The following is a 25,960-nucleotide window of genomic DNA, read 5'->3' on the forward strand; positions in this document are numbered from 1 at the left end:
AAACAGGTCAAATAAAATGCCACCTTATTCTATTCAGTTTTGGAAATATCACTTTGAACATATTCCCAATAGAAGCAAACAAAAAAAAAAAAACAAAAAAAAACAAAAAAAAAAAACCACAGGCAATAGTTCTGTGCATACCAAAATTAATTCAACAAATATTTACTAAGTAGTTTTTACAGACTAACAGGACACTGAGCTAATAAGGCCTGAGAGTAAAGAAAGGTATATCAAGCAAAACATGTTCTCAAAAAAATCAACTGTAATTCTATTTTTCAACAACTTATTTAATTAATGCTTTACTACTCCCTATATGATTATTTTGTCAGCTATCACAAAATTTTACTTATTACTCTGAATTATAAGCTGTATCAAGATCACCTTAAGAACATATCACCATTTTACACTCTGAAGAATATTACATTTTATATAATCTAAAGAAGAAACCATTATACATTACCACTAAAGTAAAAGGAATAATCTTGCTAATATTACTAAATGATAAGTAATTATGGTATAAATCACCAATTATGAAAAAAAGTAACATAATGAAGAATTTACTGGCATAATTAATACAACAAATGTAAACACATTAACTGATTTAATCCTTATTGTACTACATGGCAGTTAAACCTAAATGGGCTGATAATCAACTATACTCATGTTTTTAATATGCATTTTTTAAACTGTGATACATATGATGGGCTGAATTTTTTCCCCTCCAAAATTCAGATGCTGAAATCCTATCCTCTAGTACCTCAGAATGTGACTGTATTTGGAGATAAGGTCTTTAAAGAGGTAATTAAGGTAAAACAAGGTCATTAGAGTAGCTCCTAATCCAGTAGGACTGGTGTCATTATAAGAAGAGCTGATTACCAGGGCACCTGGGTGGCTCAGTCGGTTGGGCATCCGACTCTGGCTTAGGTCATGGTCTCATGGTTTGTCCGACTCTGGCTTAGGTCATGATCTCAAGGTTCGTGAGTTCCAGCCCCACGTCGGGCTCTGTGCTGACAGCTCGGAGCCTGGAGTCCGCTTTGGATTCTATGTCTCCCTCTCACTCTCTCTGCCCCTCCCCCACTTGTGCTCTGTTTCTGTCTCCCAAAAATGAATAAATGTAAAAAAAAAATTTTTTTTTAAGAAGAGCTGATTAGGACACACACTATGCAAAGACCATATGAAGACACAGAGATGACAACCATCTACAAGCCAGAGAGAGGCCCTCAGAAGAAACCAATCCTGATGACAACTTGATCTTAGACTCTAGCATCCAGAATTTTGAGACAATAAACTTCTGTTAAGCCACCAATCTGTGATACTCTGAAGGGCAGCCCTAGCTAACTGATACAATACACATAAAATTTATCATGTGAACCATTTTTAAGTGTCCAGTTCAGTGGCATTAAGTACGTTCATCATGTTGCACAATTATCACCACTATCCATCTCAAGAACAATTTTGATCTTGCAAAACTGAAATTCTATACACTTTAAATCATAACTCCCCTATACAGCCAAACTACCAAGTAAAATTAAGTGTAAGAATAACAGTCATTTTCAGACCACCATTCTCATAAAATTTAATTCCAATTTACACTGACTTAGGAAACAACCAAACAATATGTTCCAGCAAAACAAAGGAGTAAAGCAAGAAAAAAGAAGACACAGAATCTAGGAATCAGGAAAACCAATGAATAAAGGCAAAAGGAATTTCCAAAATGCTAGCAAAAGTAAATTAAGATCAGAAGCAGATCTAGAATAAACAGTCCAAATTGGAGGATTCCAAAAAAAGAAAAAAAACTGGTAAAATTATCTGACAGATTAGGCTATTTATAGAACTGTTGGAATATGGGAAGGCTTAGCTATAAGTTCAAAGACAACAAAGAAAATTTTAAATGTAAACCATATAAATTTCTTATAAATTAAAAAAATTACACAAGAAGTAAAATTTAATCATAGTAGATGGGTCAGCTATAAACAATATGTATGTGTTTTATATAGTGATAATGATGAAAATCCCGAATATGAATATACAATTTTAACTAAGACAATAAGGCTAAGAAAGGTTAAGAAAATAAATGGGGGCACCTGGCTGGCTCAGTAGGTACAGCATGGGACTCATGATCTCAAAATTGTGATTTCGAGCCCTAGCTGGGTACAGAGATTGCTAAATAAATAAATAAATAACCTCATTAACCTTAACAGAAAATCAGTAGGTGTCTAAAATTAATCCATCAGGAGATAAAACAATTACATGTTTTTTATTTATCAAAGTAATACATGAATATAGTTTAAAATGTCAAATAGTACTATAAGGCCTCTAACAAAAGTTAACAGTCCTTTGTTCTCCTCCTCCTTTTTCCTCCTGCTGGTCTCAAGAAGTCATCACTTTCAACTTTCTATGCTGTTGCTTCTAAAAGAGCTCAAAAAATTTTAAAGTGATTACTTCTTGAGGCAAGGGGGTAGAAAAAGGAGAGCAAAGGTCTGCTATTTTTGTTATTAGGCCTTTTAGTACTATTTGACATTTTAATTTTTTTTAATATTTATTCATTAAAAAATTTTTTTTAATGTTTATTCATTTTTGAAAGACCGTGAGAGACAGTGCAAACAGGGGTGGTGCAGAGAGAGAGAGGGGGACACAGAATCCGAAGCAGGCTCCAGGCTCTTGGCTATCAGCACAGAACCTGATGGGGGGCTCGAACTCACGAACTGTGAGATCATGACCTGAGCTGAAGTCAGACACTTAACCGACTGAGCCACCCAGGCACCCCAATGTTTACTCATTTGAGAGAGAGAGAGAGAGAGAGAGAGAGAGAGAGAGAGAGAGAGACAAGTGCAAGGTGGGGGAGGGGCAGAGAGAGGGAGACACAGAATCCAAAGCAGGCTCTATCTAGTCTCTGAGCTGTCGGCACAGAGACCGACACGGGACTCAAACCCATGAATGAGAGATCATGACCTGAGCCGAAGTCGGACGCTTAACCAACTGAGCCACACAGGGCCTGTCCCAGTTGGCTCTGCCTTATCGCCACAGCGTCCCCACCTGGCTGAAGTTGATGTCTGCCGACGTGAAGGAACAGATCTACAACCTGGCCAAGAAGGTCCTGACTCCCTGATAAATCAGTGTAATCCTGAGAGAGACTCATATGGTGTTGCATAAGTACATTTTGTGACAAGCAATAAAATTTTGAGAATTCTGAAGCCCAAAGGACTTGCTCCTGATGTTCCTGAGGATCTCGATCATTTGATTAAGAAAGCTGTTCGAAAGAATCTTGAGAGGAACAGAAAAGGATGTTAAATTCCCAATGATTCTGATCGAGAGCTGTCTTCACTAGTTGGCTTGATATTATAAGACCAAAGGAGTCCTCTCCCCTCAACTGGAAATACGAGTCACCCACAGCCTCTGCCCTGGTTGCATAAATTTGACTATGTACTCACGCAATAAAATCATTGTCTAACGAGAAAAAAAAACTAACACTGAAAAACGATGTGGATCTTATGAACAACCAAACCCCTGATTTAACCAAGCTTTCACCTGTGTATTATTTATCTTTCCAAGGCTCTACTATGTGCAAGACACAGTATGAGCTATCCAGCTTACAAAGATAAGTCTGTCCTGAAAGAGCTTACAAGCTAGTAGAAAAAGTTCTATTTCTTGCTAATATTACTTCATCTGTAATGCTGACTTACATTAAACTTATTCTGTTCACATGAGCATCACAAACTATGCCAATTGCATTTGTAAAGTGGGTCTAATGTACTGCGAATGTTTATATATTTATTTTTTAAAAATTTTTTTTTCAATGTTTATTTATTTTTGTGACAGAGAGAGACAGAGCATGAACGGGGGAGGGGCAGAGAGAGAGGGAGACACAGAACCGGAAACAGGCTCCAGGCTCCGAGCCATCAGCCCAGAGCCCGACGCGGGGCTCCAACTCACGGATTGCGAGATCGTGACCTGGCTGAAGTCGGACGCTTAACCGACTGCGCCACCCAGGCGCCCCGATATACATTTAGATACACCTTTGACTAAGCCAGTAAAACCACCTGTCTTCACTTCTAGTTTCCAGATTCCACCAATTTTAAAGTGTAATATAAAAACAAATGGTCTGCCTTTAACTCCAAAGGCCTTAAGAACAAAAAGTATAATGGTCCTAAGGAGGCAAGCTAGGTACCAGTATAAAAAAGACAGACCCAGAGAAGCAGCATAACAACTTTATACCCACTAGTTCTAAGACAAAAGCCGTGCATTCTGGTTTTATTCTCTTCCCATAAGTTAATGCCAAAAAGGGAGCCACTAATATTTGGAGAACGGTTTTTCTACTCACTTGTGCCATCAACTGTGGAGGTTCTGCAAAAAACAAAAAATCTCCCTGAGACACCGAAGTAGGGATTTCATTCAGTCTAGACAGCCTCAAACCCCTAAGTGCTAGGGAGAAAGACCCTCATAAACAAACCTGTCCTTTACCTAAGGGGAATGGAGCTTCACTAGGTGACTGCACCCTCAAAAATAAAATGGCAGTCAGAAACTAGAGAACAAAGGTCATGATAATAAAAGTAGATTTAGGTTAATCTCTTACATCTTTGTCACTATTATCTCTAAATTGATTCCATATTTGGCTATGTGGGCTGTAAAAGAAAAGGAAAGAGAAGTATGTCTAGATTTTCTAACTCACCAGCCAAGTTGACAGAACCCCCAAGAGGTTTTGGGTGAAAACAGCTTTAAGGGGGGGGGGGGGCGCATGTTGGTTGGGTATCTACTTCAGCTCAGGTCATGATCTTGCAGTTCAGGAGTTTGGGCCCCACGTCAGGCTTGCTGCTGTCTGTGCAGAACCTACTCCAGATCCTCTGTCCCCACTCTCCCCCACCCTGTTCTTCCCACTTGCACTCTCTAGCTCTCTCAAAAATAAACATTTAAAAAAAATTCTTTTAAATGTTTATTTATTTTTGAGAGAGAGAGAGAGCACAAGCAGGGATGGGACAGAGGGAGGGAGACACAGAATTTGAAGCAGGCTGCAGGCTCTGAGCTGTCAGCACAGAGCCTGACACGGGGCTTGAACCCATGAGCCATAAGATCATGACCTGAGCCAAAGTCGGATGCTCAACCGAGCCACCGAGGCACCCCAAAAATAAATAAACATTTTTTTTTAATTATTAAAAGAGGGGCGCCTGGGTGGCGCAGTCGGTTAAGCGTCCGACTTCAGCCAGGTCACGATCTCGCGGTCCGTGAGTTCGAGTCCCGCGTCGGGCTCTGGGCTGATGGCTCAGAGCCTGGAGCCTGTCTTCGATTCTGTGTCTCCCTCTCTCTCTCTGCCCCTCCCCCGTTCATGCTCTGTCTCTCTCTGTCCCAAAAATAAATAACCTTAAAAAAAAAAAAAAATTTAGATTATTAAAAGAACAAAAGAAACTACAGCCTCTGAGATCTGATTCAAAGAAAAAAGGAGTATAGGAACCAATCCAGGCCTGAAAACAGAAAACCCCACACCACTCTCACATTAAGTGAAGTAATACTCCACAGGTACTTGCAAACTGTTAGATTACCACATACAAAGGCCTAGGTCTTGAGGGTTAATTCTCTTCCACCATCAGTGAGCCATCTAGCTTCCTCAGGCTATCCCTAATCTGCAGGGCTGGGAGTTGTGTCCTAGGACTATTCAAATACTACTTTGATAAATAAGGATCTTCCAAGTCCAGGATCTGCACCTGAAAGTGACTGCTTCCTTCAACTTTGTACCCTAGGCAACTTGCTTGCCTTGCTCTAGTCTCAGCTCTGCTCTACTGCTCCTAGAAATAAAACATGCTTAACAAACAAGAGTTGCCATTAAACTGCCTTGCCATTAATTATGAGTCAAGGAATGTCATATTAACTTCCTTGAAACTCCATTTTCTTTTTGGTAAAATAAGAGAACTGAATCATTGTATCAAAAAGTCTCCTGAGTTACATCAAAACTACGATCATATCAAAACTACGATCATATCAAAACTATTAACTAAATTTCTCCTTAAATTATCTGGACTAAATAAAACCAGATCTGTATTGTGTTTTCTAATGTTTTCATCGTCTTAGCCCCTTGGTATTCTAGTCTTTACTCTTTAATATACTCTTAATTACCAAATCTCTTTTAAGTGTCATTCCAAGCCATGTTTCCAAAGTTGTACATATTTCCAAAAGAATACACACAGCACAGGGGACAGTGAAACTATCATTTCCCCATGCTATATAGTACAAATAAGGTTTAGATTATACCATCACATTTAGGAACCATATTCTCCTAACATATACTAAAATTTGTATGTAACGTGAAATTCAGGACATATTTAACATGCAATTAATCATAATATGAGTATTTTCACATTAACTGCTATACTTAATTCTAATTCTCCCTCATGTTCTCCATGTGCTTATGTAATCTGTATTCAAAAATATTTTCATGGCTTTACCACTTAAGCCTTACTATTAAAATTGGCTTATATCTTTATCTTTTGGCTTATGCATGCAATAGGACCTACCAGAGAGTTACAGAGAACCAGTACACTATCACTTAAAATTCCTAGGGGTGGTGGAGCCTGGGTGGCTCAGTCAGTTGAGCATCTGACTCTTGCTTTCTGCTCAGGTCACGATCTCATGGTCGTTAAGATGGAGCCCCAAGCTGGGCTCTGTGCTGGTAGCACAGGGCCTGCTTGGGATTCTCTCCCTCTTTCCCCGCTGCTCACCAGCTTGTGCTCGCTTGCATGCATGCTTTCTCAAGATAAATAAATAAACATTAAAAAAAAATTACTAGGTGTGAAAATGCTTTCTAAAGTACAGTACTTATCTACTCCGTAGACCTCACATTTATCCCTACAAAGTTTCTGCTTCTGTGCTCTATAATTCAGTAAACAGTAACACTATCAATCTAGTTATCTGGATTAATGAAACCCTATTCAGTCAATCCCTGCATCTCAATTCTTGTCCTTTTTACCTCCTTCATAGGACTCAAATGATTCCATGTTATCTCCATTCTCACTACCATCACCTTAGTAGTAATGAAGGCATTTGCCTCCTTAAGGTGTCTCTTGCTTTCCAGTCTTATCCGCTTCCAGTTGGAAGCATTTGGTTTTCTTCTTAGGAAAAAAAAAGTATCAGAAAACAAGAATTCCTTCTTTTATGTATCTGCTATCTAGACTTAAAAACTAAGTAAAAGGTCTCATATGTGTTTATTTTGAGGTATAATCTGAAAAACAAGGGAAAAAAGACTAAGAACTCTGAAACTATAATGAAACTCCCTTTTGTAAGGTTATGAGAAGATTCTGGGAAGACAGTGGCATAAGAAGCCCTCCAAATTTGGTCTCTCCACCTAGACAACAATTGTACTAGCAGAATCTGTCTAATTGAACTATTTTACAATTTTGGAGACTACCCCAAGGCTTGAAACTTCCAGAGGAAGTCTTGGACTATTAACTTTGGTTAATTTCAGTTAGCTCAGCAATGGCTAGTAGTAGCATCTTCCACTCCCCAGGCCCATGCCACACAGCTGTACATTAGTTCCAAGAGCAGCTTTCAAGAGTCAAAATGAGCAATAAGGATCCTGTCATCCATATATCATGGATCTGTGTTCTGACAGTTGAATGATGCTTCTGATCACTGAGGTGCTGACAGAGGCATATGCGTGCGCGCACGCGCGCGCGCACACACACACACACACACACACACACACACACACACACCAATTATGTAAGCCCTTTTCCCTCAGGCTGAAGAAAATCTAATCTACAGGGCTGGAGTCTTTTTTAACCTCCTTTTGGGAGCCTGACACTAAAGAACTAGTAATAGGGGTATTAAGAAAGTCACCACATATATCCAGAAAAAGGCACAAGCTCAGTGAAGACCTGAGGAAAGCTTAAGTTTATACTTCAAAGTGGTTCCTGGCACAGAGACAGTTTACGACAATAAAAACAAAAACCCAGGAAACCCTGGGGAAGAGATGATCTAATTTTCAGACTTACCACATTATTAAATTCACACATTCAGTTTTCAACAACCAATGTATCACAAGGGATACAAAGAAACATGCAAGTATGATCCATTCAAAGGGAAAAACCAATAGTAACCATCCTGGAGAAAGACCAGCTGACAAACTCACCAGACAAAGACTTTAAACAAATATCTTAAAGATGCTTAACTAACTAAAGAAAGTAAAGAAAATGATGTGTGAACAAAATAATAGTATCCAAAGAAATAGAAAACCTAAGAAATTCTCCAGCTGGAAAGTACAATTACAAAAAGGAAAAGTTCACCAAAGGGATTTAAAGACAGATTTGAACAGGTAAAAGAAAGTATCAGTGAGCACGGAGACAGGGCAATTGAAATTAGCAAGCCTGAGGAACACACACACGAACACACACACACACACACACACACACACACACACACACACACACATGACAGAATAAAGGATCTGTGGGACACCAGGAAAAGAACCAACAGATGCATTGTGAGAGTGCCAAAAGGCAAAGAGGGACACTAAGGGGAAAAGAGATTATTTGAAGAAATAATGGCTGGGGCGCCTGGGTGGCTCAGTTGGTTGAGCGACCGACTTCGGCTCAGGTCATGATCTCATGGTTTGTGAGTTCAAGCCCCGCATCAGGCTCTGTGCTGACAGCTAGGAGCCTAGAGCCTGCTTCGGATTCTGTGTCTCCCTCTCTCTCTGCCCCTTCCCCACTCATGCTCTGTCTCTCTCTGTCTCAGAAATAAACATTAAAAAATTAAAAAAAAAAAAAAAAAAAAGAAAGAATGGCTGAAAATGTCCCAAATTCGGTAACGGACATGAATTTAAACATCCAAGAAGCTCAACAAACTCCAAGTAGGATAAACGCAAGAAATCTATACTGAGACATACTATAAATGAAAATATTAAAAGAGAGAATCTTGAAAGCAACAGAAGAAGTGAATGATCACATAAAAGGGATCCTCAATAAGATCACCAATAGATTTCTCATTAGAAACTTTGGAGGATGCAGGGCACCTCGGTGGCTCAGTTGGTTAAGTGTCTGACTTCGGCTCAGGTTATGATCTCACGGATCATATCAGGCTCTGACAGCTCAGAGCCTGGAGCTTGCTTCGGATTCTATGCCTCCCACTCTCTCTGCGCCCTTCCCCCACTCACTCTCTCAAATATAAATAAAAACATTTAAAAAAATAAAAAAAAAAAAAGGAACATTGGAGGAGAGAAGACGGTAAGTAGAGTTGACCCTTGAACAATTCAAGGGTTGGGACCCTTTCGCAGTCAAAAACCCATGTATTCTGGCTTCCCCCAAACTTAACAACTAATAGCCTTCTGCTGAACAAGAAACCTTACTGATAACATAAACAGTTGATTAACACATATGTTGTATGTTATATGCATTATATACGGTATTCTTATAATAAAGTAAGCTAGATGAAAGAAAATGATAAGAAAATCATAAGAGAAAACACATTTACAGTCCTGTAGTATAAAAAATCTGCATAATAGGGAGCCTGGGTGGCTCAGTCGGTTAAGTGTCCCACTTTGGCTCAGGTCATGATCTCACATTTGTGTGTTCAAGCCCAGCAATGGGCTCCACATGGACAGCTTGCAGCCTGGAGCCTGCTTCAAACTGTGTCTCTGTCTGTCTGTCTGTCTGTCTGTCTCTCTCTCTCTGCCCCTCCCCTGCTTGCACTCTGTCTTTGTCCCTCAAAAAATAAAGTAATAATAATATAAATATAATAATAATATAATAATATATATAATATATATATATTATATATAATATATAATAATATAATAATAATATAAAAACAAGGAGAACAAAACATAAGAGACTCTTAAATACAGAGAACAAACTGAGGGTTGCTGGAGGGGCTGTGGGTGGGGAGATGGGCTAAATGGGTAAGGGGCATTAAGGAGGACACTTGTTGGGATGAGCACTGGGTGTTATACATAGGGGATGAATCACTGGAATCTACTCCTGAGATCATTATTGCACTATATGCTAACCAACTTAGATGTAAATTTAAAAATAAATAGAAATTAAATTAAAATTAAAACTAAAAAGTAACAAATCTGCATATAAGTTTACCTACACAGTTCAAATCCATGTTGGTCAAAGGTCAACCGTAGACTGACATATTCAAAATACTGAAATAAAAAACTGTCAACTAAAATCCAATGTTCGACAAAACTGTCCTTCAAGTTCTTGCTCAGAAAGGAAACAGCACAGATGAGAAGGGAAGCTTCTCTTGCCCTCTCCCACCCAAATCCTCCTCTTCCTGAACCTGGACAGTTTAGGTAGAGATACAGAACATGGGTTCTGGGTGGTGGGGGCAGACAGGAACAGGCAAGAGAGCTTCCCGGAGGAGAAGACTGACAGGAAGAAACATGGATTCTACTTTTGTGCGCTGCGCCCCCAGTCTGCTTATCTGTTCCATCTGCAAGGACTATTTCACAGACCCTGTCACCATTAACTGTGGACACAGCTTTTGTACTCCATGTCTCTGCCTCCTGTGGGAAGATGCCCAGAATCCTACCTGTTGCCCTGTATGCAGGGCAGTATCTCCACGCATGGACTTCAAAAGCATTATTTCTGCTGAGGGACAAGCTCGTGCTAAAAAAGAATCAGTTGCCAAGCAGTTACCAAGGTCTGCCAGGCAGGTGTGTTGGATACACCAAGCACTAAAGAATATCTTCTGTCCAAATGACAAGAGCCAGCTGTGTTTGCAATGCTCTCATTCGCCAGGGCATACCACTCACATACACTGTCCAGTTTCACAGGTTGCTGAGCACTGCAGGGAGAAACTTCTGATGCAAATGAAATCTATTTGTAAAAACAGGCAGAGAAATCAGAGAAATATAAACAAAGAGTACAACTTACTTAGAGTATGGCAGGGTTTTGTAAATCTAAGGATGGTGATGATCAAGGCTGAATATCCTAAGGTGTACCAATACCTCCACAAAGAAAAGCAAAAACATTTAGAGAGCCTGGCAATTGAAGGCAAGATAATTTTTCATCGACTCTGGAGAAATGTAGCTAGAATGCTTCAAATGGGGAAACTCCTGAAAAGAATCTATGAGGAGCTGAAGGAAATGTGCCTTAAAGCAGATGTGCACCTGCTCCAGGATTTGGAAGACATCATGAAAAGGAGTCAGTTAGTGCAGGCGCACTTGCCCCAGCCTGTGGACCCACAGCCCAGTGAGTGGACAATCACCGGGATGTCTCAAAGGCTTAACAACTTCCGAGTGTATATTACATTTGATGATAACATAAGGAATTACCGTGTGCCTCTGTTTGAAGACCTGAGACATTTGCAGTGCTGTCCCGACCATCAAGACCTGCCCCGCAGTCCAGCGAGTTCACAGTATAAGCCTTCCTGGGCAGCTCAGGCTGCCTTCACCTCTGGCAAATATTACTGGGAGGTGGATGTGGGAAACTCTCAGAATTGGATTAAAGGACTTTGCAGGGAATCCTGGACAAAACACCATGACTTGCTGCTCAACTCTGAGGGTATCTTTCTACTTCTGTGTGTCAACGTGGATAACCATTGCCGTCTTTTCTCTGCCTCCCCGCCACTGTGCCACTACATTCCAAGACCCCAGGGCTTGGTAGGGGTGTTTGGTATAATATCCTTGGTAGGATTATGAATTTGGTATAGTAAGCTTTGTTAATGTTGCCAAAAGTTCCCTCATTTGTAATTTCCTTTCCTGTTTCTTCTCCTTCCCTCTCAGACCTTTCATTTGTTATGGACCCAAATGATCAGGAACAGCTCACAAACCTGACCAAGGTCTTAGCAATTTTAATAGCTGGGGAGGGTTCTATCCTGGTGACTTCTTGAGTGGGGAAAATCACTGATACCTCATGGTCTTGAACTTCATTTTACCTTCAGGAGATACATTTGCTGTATTATTTTTTAAAGTGGTGACACTGTGAAGGATGTACATTTGTCTTTTCTATTTTATTGAAATAAAAGTAATCGCTTTAAAAAAAAAAAACTGTCCTTCAAAAGTGAGGGAGAAATTAAGACATTCCCAGATAATACTAGACAATAATTCAAGTCATATTAAGAAATAAAGATCTCAATAAAGGTAAATACATGAGCAATCATAAAAGATGGAATTATTGAAGGGAGCCTGGGGGGCTCAGCCGGTTAAGCATCCGACTTCAGCTCAGGTCATGGTCTCACGGTTCATGGGTTTGAGCCCCACATCAGGCTCTGTGCTGACAGTTCACAGCCTACAGCCAGCTTTGGATTCTGTGTCTCCTTCTCTCTTTGTTCCTCCCCTGCAGGCACTCTGTCTTTTTCAAAAATAAAGATTAAAAAAAATTTTTTAAAGATGGAATTATTGAAAATACAGTCTGCAACTCTATTTTTTGTTTTTGGTAAGATTTAAGACACTAATAAACAATTTTTAAAAACACTAGTCTAAATTACTATTGTCGTAACGTTGGTTTGTAACTCTACATTTTTCCTTTCTAGAGAATATATGAGACTAATGCATTAAAACCCAATTTCTGCCATTTGCAATAATAATTGTTTCGATACACAATGTTTAAAGATGTATATCATTTCATCAATGAATGGAAGGGGATGAGAATGAAGCTTATAATAGCAAAGTTTTTCTGTTATCAAAGTTAAGCTGGTGTAAATTCAACAAAAGTAACAGGATATAAAATCAACACAAAAATCAGCTGCATTTCTAACACTAACAATGTTAGTAAACACTGTCAATGAACAATCTGAAAAGGAAATTAACAAAACTATTTACCATTTACAAGAGCATCAAAAAGAATAAAATCTTTAGTAATAAACCTAATTAAGGATGGGAAAGACTTCTACAATGAAAACTACATTGTGAAATGTAGTGAAAGAAATTAAAGAAGACATAAGTACACAATACAAACAGTTAACCATAATGTAAACTATGGACTCTGGGTATTATGATGTGTTAATGTAGCTTCACCAATTGTAACAACTATACCACTCTGGTGGGGAATGCTGATAATAGAAGAAGCTATGCATGTATGAGGCAGGGAGTATACGGGAAATCTTGGTATCTTCCCCTCAATGTTGCTGTAAACCTAAAACTGCTCTTAAAAAAAAAAACACCCACAAACCTCAATTTAAAAAAAAGAGTAGAGGGAGGAGCCAAGATGGCAGAACAGCATGGAAGTTTTTGTGGTGTCTCGTATACATGAAATACAGCCAGACCAACACTAAACCATCCTACACACCTAGAAAAACTGATTGGAGGATTAACACAACAATCTGCACAACCTGAACCACAGAATTCAGCAGGTATGCGGTGCAGAGGTGAACTTGGGGAGTGAGGAGCAGGAAGGGAGGTGCTTTTGCGAGTGGAGAGAGGACGGAGACTGGCGGGTGGGGGGGGGGGGAGGGCAGAGAATATGGGAAAAGCACCTCTCCCCAAAAGCAGCTGGAGAGAAAGTGGAAAACTGGAAACAGCCGCAGGGGCTAAGCTAAAAAGGGAAGAAAGGAGACGGTTTAAATTCCATTAAGACTGTAAACAGGAGAGGAGGGAAGATGACGGCGTAGGAGGACGCTGGGCTCACCGCGCGTCCTGCTGATCACTTAGATTCCACCTACACCTGCCTAAATAACCCAGAAAACCACCAGAGGATTAGCAGAGCGGAGTCGCCGGAGCCAAGCGCAGACGAGAGGCCCACGGAAGAGGGTAGGAAGGGCGGCAAGGCGGTGCGCGCTCCACGGACTGCGGGAGGGAGCCGGGGCGGAGGGGCGGCTCGCCGGCCAAGCAGAGCCCCCGAGTCTGGCGGGCAAAAGCGGAGGGGCCTGACGGACTGTGTTCCCACAGCAAGCGCGACTTAGCGTCTGGGAGGTCATAAGTTAACAGCCCTGCTCGGAAAGCGGGAAGGCTGGAGGACAAAGGGAGGGAGAGCTGCTGAGCCCCCAGACGACAGAGCTCAGTTTGGTGGGGAACAAAGGCGCTCACCAGTGCCATCTCCCCCGCCCATCCCCCAGCCAAAATCCCAAAGAGAACCAGTTCCTGCCAGGGAACTTCCTTGCTCCGCGCAAACACCCAACTCTGTGCTTCTGCAGAGCCAAACCTCGAGCAGCGGATCTGACTCCCTCCCGCTGCCACAGGGCCCCTCCTGAAGTGGATCACCTAAGGAGAAGTGAGCTAAGCCTGCCCCTCCTGCCCCTGTGCACCTTGCCTACCCACCCCAGCTAATACGCCAGATCCCCAGCATCACAAGCCTGGCAGTGTGCAAGTAGCCCAGACGGGCCACGCCACCCCACAGTGAATCCCGCCCCTGGGAGAGGGGAAGAGAAGGCACACACCAGTCTGACTGTGGCCCCAGCGGTGGGCTGGGGCAGACATCAGGTCGGACTGCGGCCCCGCCCACCAACTCCAGTTATACACAGCACAGGGGAAGTGCCCTGCAGGTCCTCACCACGCCAGGGACTATCCAAAATGACCAAGCGGAAGAATTCCCCTCAGAAGAATCTCCAGGAAATAACAACAGCTAATGAGCTGATCAAAAAGGATTTAAATAATATAACAGAAAGTGAATTTAGAATAATAGTCATAAAATTAATCGCTGGGCTTGAAAACAGTATAGAGGACAGCAGAGAATCTCTTGCTACAGAGATCAAGGGACTAAGGAACAGTCACGAGGAGCTGAAAAACGCTTTAAATGAAATGCAAAACAAAATGGAAACCACCACGGCTCGGATTGAAGAGGCAGAGGAGAGAATAGGTGAACTAGAAGATAAAGTTATGGAAAAAGAGGAAGCTGAGAAAAAGAGAGATAAAAAAATCCAGGAGTATGAGGGGAAAATTAGAGAACTAAGTGATACACTAAAAAGAAATAATATACGCATAATTGGTATCCCAGAGGAGGAAGAGAGAGGGAAAGGTGCTGAAGGGGTATTTGAAGAAATAATAGCTGAGAACTTCCCTAAACTGGGGAAGGAAAAAGGCATTGAAATCCAAGAGGCACAGAGAACTCCCTTCAGACGTAACTTGAATCGATCTTCTGCACGACATATCATAGTGAAACTGGCAAAATACAAGGATAAAGAGAAAATTCTGAAAGCAGCAAAGGGTAAACGTGCCCTCACATATAAAGGGAGACCTATAAGACTCGTGACTGATCTCTCTTTTGAAACTTGGCAGGCCAGAAAGAATTGGCACGAGATTTTCAGTGTGCTAGACAGAAAAAATATGCAGCCGAGAATCCTTTATCCAGCAAGTCTGTCATTTAGAATAGAAGGAGAGATAAAGGTCTTCCCAAACAAACAAAAACTGAAGGAATTTGTCACCACTAAACCAGCCCTACAAGAGATCCTAAGGGGGACCCTGTGAGACAAAGTACCAGAGACAACACTACAAGCATAAAACATACAGACATCACAATGACTCTAAACCCGTATCTTTCTATAATAATACTGAATGTAAATGGATTAAATGCGCCAACCAAAAGACATAGGGTATCAGAATGGATAAAAAAACAAGACCCATCTATTTGCTGTCTACAAGAGACTCATTTTAGACCTGAGGACACCTTTAGATTGAGAGTGAGGGGATGGAGAACTATTTATCATGCTACTGGAAGCCAAAAGAAAGCTGGAGTAGCCATACTTATATCAGACAAACTAGACTTTAAATTAAAGGCTGTAACAAGAGTTGAAGAAGGACATTATATAATAGTTACAGGGTCTATTCATCAGGAAGAGCTAACAATTATAAATGTCTATGCGCCGAATACCGGAGCCCCCAAATATATAAAACAATTACTCACAAACATAAGCAACCTTATTGATAAGAATGTGGTAATTGCAGGGGACTTTAACACCCCACTTACAGAAATGGATAGATCATCTAGACACATGGTCAATAAAGAAACAAGGGCCCTGAATGAGACATTGGATCAGATGGACTTGACAGATATATTTAGAACTCTGCATCCCAAAGCAACAGAATATACTTTCTTCTCGAGTGCACATGGAACATTCTCCAAGATAGATCATATACTGGGTCACAAAACAGCCCTTCATAAGTTTACCAGAATCGAAATTATACCATGCATACTTTCAGACCACAATGCTATGAAGCTTGAAATCAACCACAGAAACAAGTCTGGAAAACCTCCAAAAGCATGGAGGTTAAAGAACACCCTACTAACGAATGAGTGGGTCAACCAGGCAATTAGAGAAGAAATTAAAAAATATATGGAAACAAACGAAAATGAAAATACAACAATCCAAACGCTTTGGGACGCAGCGAAGGCAGTCCTGAGAGGAAAATGCATTGCAATCCAGGCCTATCTCAAGAAACAAAAAAAATCCCAAATACAAAATCTAACAGCACACCTAAAGGAAATAGAAGCAGAACAGCAAAGACACCCCAAACCCAGCAGAAGAAGAGAAATAATAAAGATCAGAGCAGAAATAAACAATATAGAGTCTAAAAAAACTGTAGAGCAGATCAACGAAACCAAGAGTTGGTTTTTTGAAAAAATTAAACAAAATTGACAAACCTCTAGCCAGGCTTCTCAAAAACAAAAGGGAGATGACCCAAATAGATAAAATCATGAATGAAAATGGAATGATTACAACCAATCCCTCAGAGATACAAACAATTATCAGGGAATACTATGAAAAATTATATGCCAACAAATTGGACAAGCTGGAAGAAATGGACAAATTCCTGAACACCCACACTCTTCCAAAACTCAATCAGGAGGAAATAGAAAGCTTGAACAGACCCATAACCAGCGAAGAAATTGAATCGGTTATCAAAAATCTCCCAACAAATAAGAGTCCAGGACCAGATGGCTTCCCAGGGGAGTTCTACCAGACGTTTAAAGCAGAGATAATACCTATCCTTCTCAAGCTATTCCAAGAAATAGAAAGGGAAGGAAAACTTCCAGACTCATTCTATGAAGCCAGTATTACTTTGATTCCTAAACCAGACAGAGACCCAGTAAAAAAAGAGAACTACCGGCCAATATCCCTGATGAATATGGATGCAAAAATTCTCAATAAGATACTAGCAAATCGAATTCAACGGCATATAAAAAGAATTATTCACCATGATCAAGTGGGATTCATTCCTGGGATGCAGGGCTGGTTCAACATTCGCAAATCAATCAACGTGATACATCACATTAACAAAAAAAAAGAGAAGAACCATATGATCCTGTCAATCGATGCAGAAAAGGCCTTTGACAAAATCCAGCACCCTTTCTTAATAAAAACCCTTGAGAAAGTCGGGATAGAAGGAACATACTTAAAGATCATAAAAGCCATTTATGAAAAGCCCACAGCTAACATCATCCTCAACGGGGAAAAACTGAGAGCTTTTTCCCTGAGATCAGGAACACGACAGGGATGCCCACTCTCACCGCTGTTGTTTAACATAGTGCTGGAAGTTCTAGCATCAGCAATCAGACAACAAAAGGAAATCAAAGGCATCAAAATTGGCAAAGATGAAATCAAGCTTTCGCTTTTTGCAGATGACATGATACTATACATGGAAAATCCAATAGACTCCACCAAAAGTCTGGTAGAATTGATACATGAATTCAGCAAAGTTGCAGGATACAAAATCAATGTACAGAAATCAGTTGCATTCTTATACACTAACAATGAAGCAACAGAAAGACAAATAAAGAAACTGATCCCATTCACAATTGCACCAAGAAGCATAAAATACCTAGGAATAAATCTAACCAAAGATGTAAAGGATCTGTATGCTGAAAACTATAGAAAGCTTATGAAGGTAGTTGAAGAAGATTTAAAGAAATGGAAAGACATTCCCTGCTCATGGATTGGAAAAATAAATATTGTCAAAATGTCAATACTACCCAAAGCTATCTACACATTCAATGCAATCCCAATCAAAATTGCACCAGCATTCTTCTCGAAACTAGAACAAGCAATCCTAAAATTCATATGGAACCACAAAAGGCCCCGAATAGCCAAAGGAATTTTGAAGAAGACCAAAGCAGGAGACATCACAATCCCAGACTTTAGCCTCTACTACAAAGCTGTCATCATCAAGACAGCATGGTATTGGCACAAAAACAGACACATAGACCAATGGAATAGAATAGAAACCCCAGAACTAGACCCACAAACGTATGGCTAACTCATCTTTGACAAAGCAGGAAAGAACATCCGATGGAAAAAAGACAGCCTCTTTAACAAATGGTGCTGGGAGAACTGGACAGCAACATGCAGAAGGTTGAAACTAGACCACTTTCTCACACCATTCACAAAAATAAACTCAAAATGGATAAAGGACCTGAATGTGAGACAGGAAACCATCAAAACCTTAGAGGAGAAAGCAGGAAAAGACCTCTCTGACCTCAGCCGTAGCAATCTCTTACTCGACACATCCCCAAAGGCAAGGGAATTAAAAGCAAAAGGGAATTACTGGGACCTTATGAAGATAAAAAGCTTCTGCACAGCAAAGGAAACAACCAACAAAACTAAAAGGCAACCAATGGAATGGGAAAAGATATTTGCAAATGACATATCGGACAAAGGGCTAGTATCCAAAATCTATAAAGAGCTCACCAAACTCCACACCCGAAAAACAAATAACCCAGTGAAGAAATGGGCAGAAAACATGAATAGACACTTCTCTAAAGAAGACATCCGGATGGCCAACAGGCACATGAAAAGATGTTCAGCGTCGCTCCTTATCAGGGAAATACAAATCAAAACCACACTCAGGTATCACCTCACGCCAGTCAGAGTGGCCAAAATGAACAAATCAGGAGACTATAGATGCTGGAGAGGATGTGGAGAAACGGGAACCCTCTTGCACTGTTGGTGGGAATGCAAATTGGTGCAGCCCCTCTGGAAAGCAGTGTGGAGGTTCCTCAGAAAATTAAAAATAGACCTACCCTATGACCCAGCAATAGCACTGCTAGGAATTTATCCAAGGGATACAGGAGTACTGATGCATAGGGGCACTTGTACCCCAATGTTCATAGCAGCACTCTCAACAATAGCCAAATTATGGAGAGCCTAAATGTCCATCAACTGATGAATGGATAAAGAAATTGTGGTTTATATACACAATGGAATACTACGTGGCAATGAGAAAAAATGAAATATGGCCTTTTGTAGCAATGTGGATGGAACTGGAGAGTGTGATGCTAAGTGAAATAAGCCATACAGAGAAAGACAGATACCATATGGTTTCACTCTTATGTGGATCCTGAGAAACTTGGCAGGAACCCATGGGGGAGGGGGAGGAAAAAAGAAAAAAAGAGGTTAGAGTGGGAGAGAGCCAAAGCATAAGAGACTGTTAAAAACTGAGAACAAACTGAGGGTTGATGAGGGGTGGGAGGGAGGAGAGGGTGGGTGATGGGTATTGAGGAGGGCACCTTTTGGGATGAGCACTGGGTGTTGTATGGAAACCAATTTGACAATAAATTTCATATAATAAAAATAAATAAATAAATAAAAAAGACTGTAAACAAGGGGAGCGCAAAGGCTTCCATTTCACAGCTTGATACCTGGCGGTGCTCTGGTGGGAAGGGCGAATCCCCAGGAACAGAGTGGGGTCCAGGAGGTTCTCAGGCCACACAGGAAAAAGCGGTTCCACTGCTGGAAGGACATTTGGTAGAGACTGTTGAAGCCACCTGATCCCAGCAGACCCCAGAAAACGGCCATATTCGCCGGTGCTGGAACAAGGTCTTTAAGGGTGAAGCCTGGTGCCAGATGTGTGTTGTGATTTTCCATAATCCCTGAAACGCTGCTGCTACACTATCTAGCGAACTTTTTCTGGGGCGGGCTGGCACCTGGCCACAGTCTCATGGCACTGGCAGCAGCAGGGTCCAGCAAGCGTTCCTGGGTGCAGCCAACATTCAACCATTGCTCATTCGGCCATTGCTAGGTGAGACCCTTCCCACAGAGGGGCAGAATGGGTCAAAGCCACAGTCCTTCAGAAGTAAGGGGCCGGGGAAAACAGCCGCATCTGAGACGAAACTCAGGAGAGAGGTACTGCCTGGCGCCTGGTCACAGACAGTGAAAAAGCGGGAGTGGATGAAAGGTGAAGACAGCGGATGAGTGTACAACTGCTGATCCGGAAGAACAGAGTTCCAAAACTAGAGACTGGGCAGCTGGGTGGTGCCATTTTCACTGCTCCCGCACATGCGCATACGCACCTACAGCACCGCAACACTCTACCCCAGTAGGCTAGCAGCACCATCTAGTGGAGAGCGGAGCCGTTAAACTTAACCCCGCCCAACTGGGCCAACTTCGCTCTTCAAGAACACAAGTCTCACTGCCTGCCTAGTTTATGGACTATAAAGCGATACACAGTCTGACCTCTAAGGGAATACGAAGTAATTTCGGTCATACTTCAATCTGTTAGCAGGTTCATCTATTCAATTTTTTTTTTCTCTTTTACATTTCTTTTTCTTGAATACAGAAAGAGAAAAAATTCTTTTTTATTTTCAATTTTTATTAAAAATATTTTTAATTTTTATTACTATATTTTTATTTTTGTGTAAATTTTTTCAAATTCTATTTTACTTCCATCATTTTATGTTAGTCTACTTCAGTGTATTCAACTTTTCAAATTTTCAAACGACTTCCTTTTTTTTCTATTTTGTCCTTTTTTCTCTTTTTCGTTTCTTTTCTTTTTCTTGAATACAGAAAAAGAAAAATTCATTTTTTTTTATTTTTTTCTACTACATTCTTCCCTTTGTGTACATTTTTTCAAATTCTATTTTACTCCCATCATCTCATTTTAGTGTACTTCAGTGTATTCATTTTTTCAGATTCTCAAATGACTTCCTTCCACCCCCCATTTTTCCCTCTAATCTGTCAAACCACTTTCAACACCCAGACCAAAACACACCTAGGATCTAGCATCATTTATTCGATTTCTGTGTGTGCATGTGTGTTTTTAATATTTTAATTTTAATTAAAATTTTTCTACCTCATTAATTTCTTTTCTTCCTTCAAAATTACAAAAATGAAGGAGTTCACCCCAAAAGAGCACAAAGAAACGACAGCCAGAGATTTAACCAACAAAGATACAAGCAAGATGTCTGAACGAGAATTTTGAATCATGATAATAAGAATATGAGCTGGAGTCGAAAATAGATCAGAATCCCTTTCTGCAGAGATAAAAGATGTAAAAAACAGTCAGAATGAAATTAAAAATGCGATAACTGAGCTGCAATCACGGAAGAATGCAGCGGCGGCAAGGATGGATGAGGCAAAAGAGATAATCAGTGATACAGAGGACAAACTTATAGGGAATAATGAAGCAGAAAAGAAGAGGGAGATTAAGGCAAAAGAGCACGATTTAAGAATTAGAGAAATCAGTGACTCATTAAAAAGGAACATCAGAATCATAGGGGTCCCAGAAGAGGAAGAGAGAGAAACAGGGGTAGAAGGGTTATGTGAGCAAATCATAGCGGAAAACTTTCCTAACCTGGAGAAAGACACAGACATCAAAATCAAGGAAGCACAGAGGACCCTCATTAGATTCAACAAAAACCGACCATCAACAAGGCATATCATACTCAAATTCACAAAATACTCAGGCAAGGAGAGAATCAAGAAAGAAGCAAGGGAAAAAAAGTCCCTAACCTACAAGAGAAGATACATCAGGTTTGCAGCAGACCTATCCACAGAAACCTGGCAGGTTAGAAAGGAGTGGCAGGATGTATTTAGTGTGCTGAATCAGAAAAATATGCAGCCAAGAATTCTTAATCCAGCAAGGCTGTCATTCAGAATAGGAGGAAAGAGAAAAAGTTTCCCAGACAAACAAAAATTAAAGGAGTCTGTGACCACTAAACCAGCCCTGCAAGAAATTTTAAGGGGGACTCTCTGAGGGGAGAAAAGATGAAAAAATCTATCTATCTATCTATCTATAGATAGATAGATAGATAGATAGATAGATATATCAAAAGCAACAAAGATTACAAAGGACCAGAGAACACCACCAGAAACTCCAACTCCACAAGCATCATAATGGCAATAAATTCATCTTTCAGTACTCATTCTAAACGTCAATGGACTCAATGTTCCAATCAAAAGACAAAGGGTAACAGAATGGATAAGAAAACAAGATCCATCTAGATGCTGTTTACAAGAGACCCACTTTAGACCTAAAGACACCTTCAGATTCAAAGTAAGGGGATGGAGAACCATCTATCATGCTAATGGTCAACAAAAGAAAGCTGGAGTAGCGATACTTATATCAGACAATCTAGACGTTAAATAAAGACTGCATCAAGAGATGCAGAAGGGCATTATATCATAATCAAGGGGTCTATCCACCAAGAAAACCTAACAATTGCACACGTTTATGCGCCAAATGTGCGAGCACCCAAATATATAAATCAATTAATCACAAACATAAAGAAACTCATGGATAGTAATACCATAATAGTAGGAGACTTCAACACCCCACTCACAGCAATGGACAGATCATCTAATCAAAAAATCCACAAGGAAACAATGGCTTTGAATGATACACTGGACCAGATGGACTTAACAGATATATTCAGAACATTTCATCTTAAAGCAGCAGAATGCACATTCTTCACGAGTACACATAAAACATTCTCCAGAGAAGAGCACATACTGGGACACAAATCAGCCCTAAGGAAGTACAAAAAGATCAAGATCATACTGTGCATATTTTTAGACCACAACACTAAGAAACTCGAAATCAACCACAAGAAAAAAGTTGGAAAGGTAACAAATATTGGAGACTGAAGAACATCCTACTAAAGAATGAATGGGCTAACCAAGAATTTAGAGAGGAAATTAAAAAGTATATGGAAGTCAATGAAAATGATAACACCACAACCTAAAACCTCTGGGACGCAGCAAAGGTGGTCATAAGAGGGAAGTATATAGCAATCCAGGCCTTCCTAAAGTAGGAAGAAAGATCTCAGATACACAACCTAACCTTACACCTTAAGGAGCTGGAAAAAGAACAGCAAATAAATCCCAACACCAGCAGAAGACAGGAAATAATAAAGATTAGAGCAGAAATTAATGCTATCAAAACAAACAAACAAACAAAAAAACAGTAGAACAGATCAATGAAAACAGAAGCTGGTTCTTTGAAAGAATTAACAACATTGATAAACCACTAGCCAGTTTGATCAAAAAAAAAAAAAAAAAAAGAAAGGACCCAAAAAAATAAAACCAAGAATGAAAGGAGATCACAACCAACACAGTAGAAATAAAAACAATAATAAGAGAATATTATGAGCAATTATATGCCAATAAAATGGACAATCTGGAAGAAATGGACAAATTCCTAGAAACATATATACACTACCAAAACTGAAAAAGGAAGAAAAAGAAAATTTGAACAGACCCATAACCAGTAAGGAAATCAAATTAGTAATCAAAATCTCCCAAAAAACAGGAGTCCAGGGCCAGATGGCTTTCCAGGGGAATTCTACCAAATATTTAAGGAACAGTTAACACCTATTCTCTTGAAGCTGTTCCAAAAAATAGAAAGGGAAGGAAAACTTCCAAACTCTTTCTATGAAGCCAGCATTACCTTGATTGTAAAACCAGAGACCCCACTAAGAAGAACTATAGACCAATTTCCCTGATGAACATGGACACAAAAATCCTCAACAAGATATTAGCCAACCGGATCCAACAATACATTAAAAAAATTATTCACCATGAACAAGTGGGATTTATACCTGGAATGCAGGGCTATTTCAATATCCACAAAACAATTAATGTGATTCATCACATCAATAAAAGAAAGGACAAGAACCATATAATCCTCTCAACAGATGCAGAGAAAGCATTTGACAAAGTACAGCATCCTTTCTTGATAAAAGGCCTCAAGAAAGTAGGGATAGAAGGAGCATACCTCGAGATCATAAAAGCCATATACGAACGACCCAGCGCTAATATCATCCTCAATGGGGAAAAACTGAGAGCTTTCCCCTTACGGTCAGGAACAAGACAGGGATGTCCACTCTCACCACCGTTATTCAACATAGTATTGGAAGTCTTAGCCTCTGCAATCAGACAACACAAAGAAATAAAAGGCATCCAAATCAGCCAGGAGGAGGTCAAACTTTCACCCTTCGCAGATGACATGATACTCTATATGGAAAACCCTAAAGATTCCACCAAACAACTTCTAGAACTGATTCATGAATTCGGCAAAGTTGCAGAATACAAAATCAACGCACAGAAATCGGTTGCATTCCTATAAGCCAAGAATGAAGCGACAGAAAGAGAAATCAAGGAATCGATCCCATTTACAGTTGCACAAAAAAAACAGAAAATACCTAGGAATAAATCTAACCAAAGAGGTAAAAAATCTATACACTAAAAACTATAGAAAGCTTATGAAAGAAACTGAAGACGACACAAAAAAATGGAAAAAGATTCCATGCTCCTGGATAGGAAGAACAAATACTGTTAAAATGTCAATACTACCCAAAGCAATCTACATATTCAATGCTATCCCTATCAAAGTAACATCAGCATTCTTCAGAGCTAGAATAAATAATCCTAAAATTTGTATGGAACCAGAAAAGACCCCGATTAGCCAAAGTGATCTTGAAAAAGAAAACCAAAGCAGGAGGCATCACAATCCCAGACTTCAAGCTATACTACAAAGCTGTAATCATCAAGACAGTACGGTACTGGCATAAGAACAGACACTCAGATCAATGGAACAGAACAGAGAATCCAGAAATGGATCCACAAACATATGGCCAACTAATCTTTGACAAAGCAGGAAAGAATATCTAATGGAATAAAAACAGTCTCTTCAGCAAGGGGTGCTGGGAAAACTGGCAGCAACATGCAGAAGAATGCACCTGGACAACTTTCTTACACCAGACACAAAAACAAACTCAAAATGGATGAAAGACCTAAATATAAGACAGGAAGCCATCAAAATCCTCGAGAAGAAAGCAGGCAAAAACCTCTTTGACCTCGGCAGCAACTTCTTACTCAACACATCTCCAGAGGCAAGGGAAACAAAAGCAAAAATGAACTATTGGGACCTCATCAAAATAAAAACCTTCCACACAACGAAGGAAACAATTAGCAAAACTAAAAGGCAACCGACAGAATGGGAGAAGATATTTGCAAATGACATATCAGATAAAGGGTTAGTATCCAAAATCTATAAAGAACTTATCAAACTCAATACCCAAAAAACAAATAATCCAGTGAAGAAATGGGCAAAAGACATGAATGGACACTTCTCCAAGGAAGACATCCAGATGGCCAACCAACACATGAAAAAATGCTTAACATCACTCATCATCAGGGAAATACAAATCAAAACCACAATGAGATACCACCTCACACCTGTCAGAATGGCTAATATTAACAACTCAGGCAACAACAGATGTCAGTGAGGATGCAGAGAAAGAGGATCTCTTTTGCATTGTTGGTGGGAATGCAGGCTGGTGCAGCCACTCTGGAAAATGGTATGGAGGTTCCTCAAAAAACTAAAAATAGAACTACCCTATGACCCAGCAATTGCACTACTAGGCATTTATCCAAGGGATACAGGTGTGCTGTTTCGAAGGGACACATGCACCCCAATGTTTGTAGCAGCACTATCAACAATAGCCAAAGTATGGAAAGACCCCAAATGTCCATCCACAGATGAATGGATAAAGAAGATGTGGTATACATATACAATGGAGTATTACTCGGCAATCAAAAAGGAATGAAATCTTGCCATTTCCAACTATGTGGATGGAACTGGAAGGTATTATGCTAAGTGAAATTAGAGAAAGACAAAAATCATGACTTCACTCATATGAGGACTTTAAGGAACAAAACAGATGAACGTAAGGGAAGGGAAACAAAAATAATATAAAAACAGGGAGGGGAACAAAACAGAAGAGACTCATAAATATGGAGAACAAGCTGAGAGTTACTGGAGGGGTTGTGGGAGGGGAGATAGGCTAAATGGGTAAGGGGCACTAAGGAATCTACTCCT

General features: G+C 40.1%; 2 protein-coding genes and 1 pseudogene across 6 annotated transcripts in view; 2 read left to right on the plus strand and 1 right to left on the minus strand.

Moving 5' to 3' along the window:
- NCK1 (NCK adaptor protein 1) overlaps nt 1-25,960 on the minus strand; it is a 93,345-nt gene that overhangs the window by 37,796 nt on the left and 29,589 nt on the right. The gene's annotated exons all lie outside the window — the stretch shown is intronic.
- LOC123611520 lies at nt 2,969-3,452 on the plus strand (annotated as a pseudogene).
- LOC123611518 (tripartite motif-containing protein 77-like) lies at nt 9,870-11,980 on the plus strand. The gene is given in 2 exon segments (XM_045503538.1): nt 9,870-11,605; nt 11,607-11,980. Coding segments are annotated over 2 exon segments (1,446 nt in total). The 5' UTR covers nt 9,870-10,297; the 3' UTR covers nt 11,745-11,980.

Source organism: Leopardus geoffroyi, chromosome C2, assembly GCF_018350155.1.
Source record: "Leopardus geoffroyi isolate Oge1 chromosome C2, O.geoffroyi_Oge1_pat1.0, whole genome shotgun sequence".
NCBI classification, from domain to species: Eukaryota; Metazoa; Chordata; class Mammalia; order Carnivora; family Felidae; genus Leopardus; species Leopardus geoffroyi.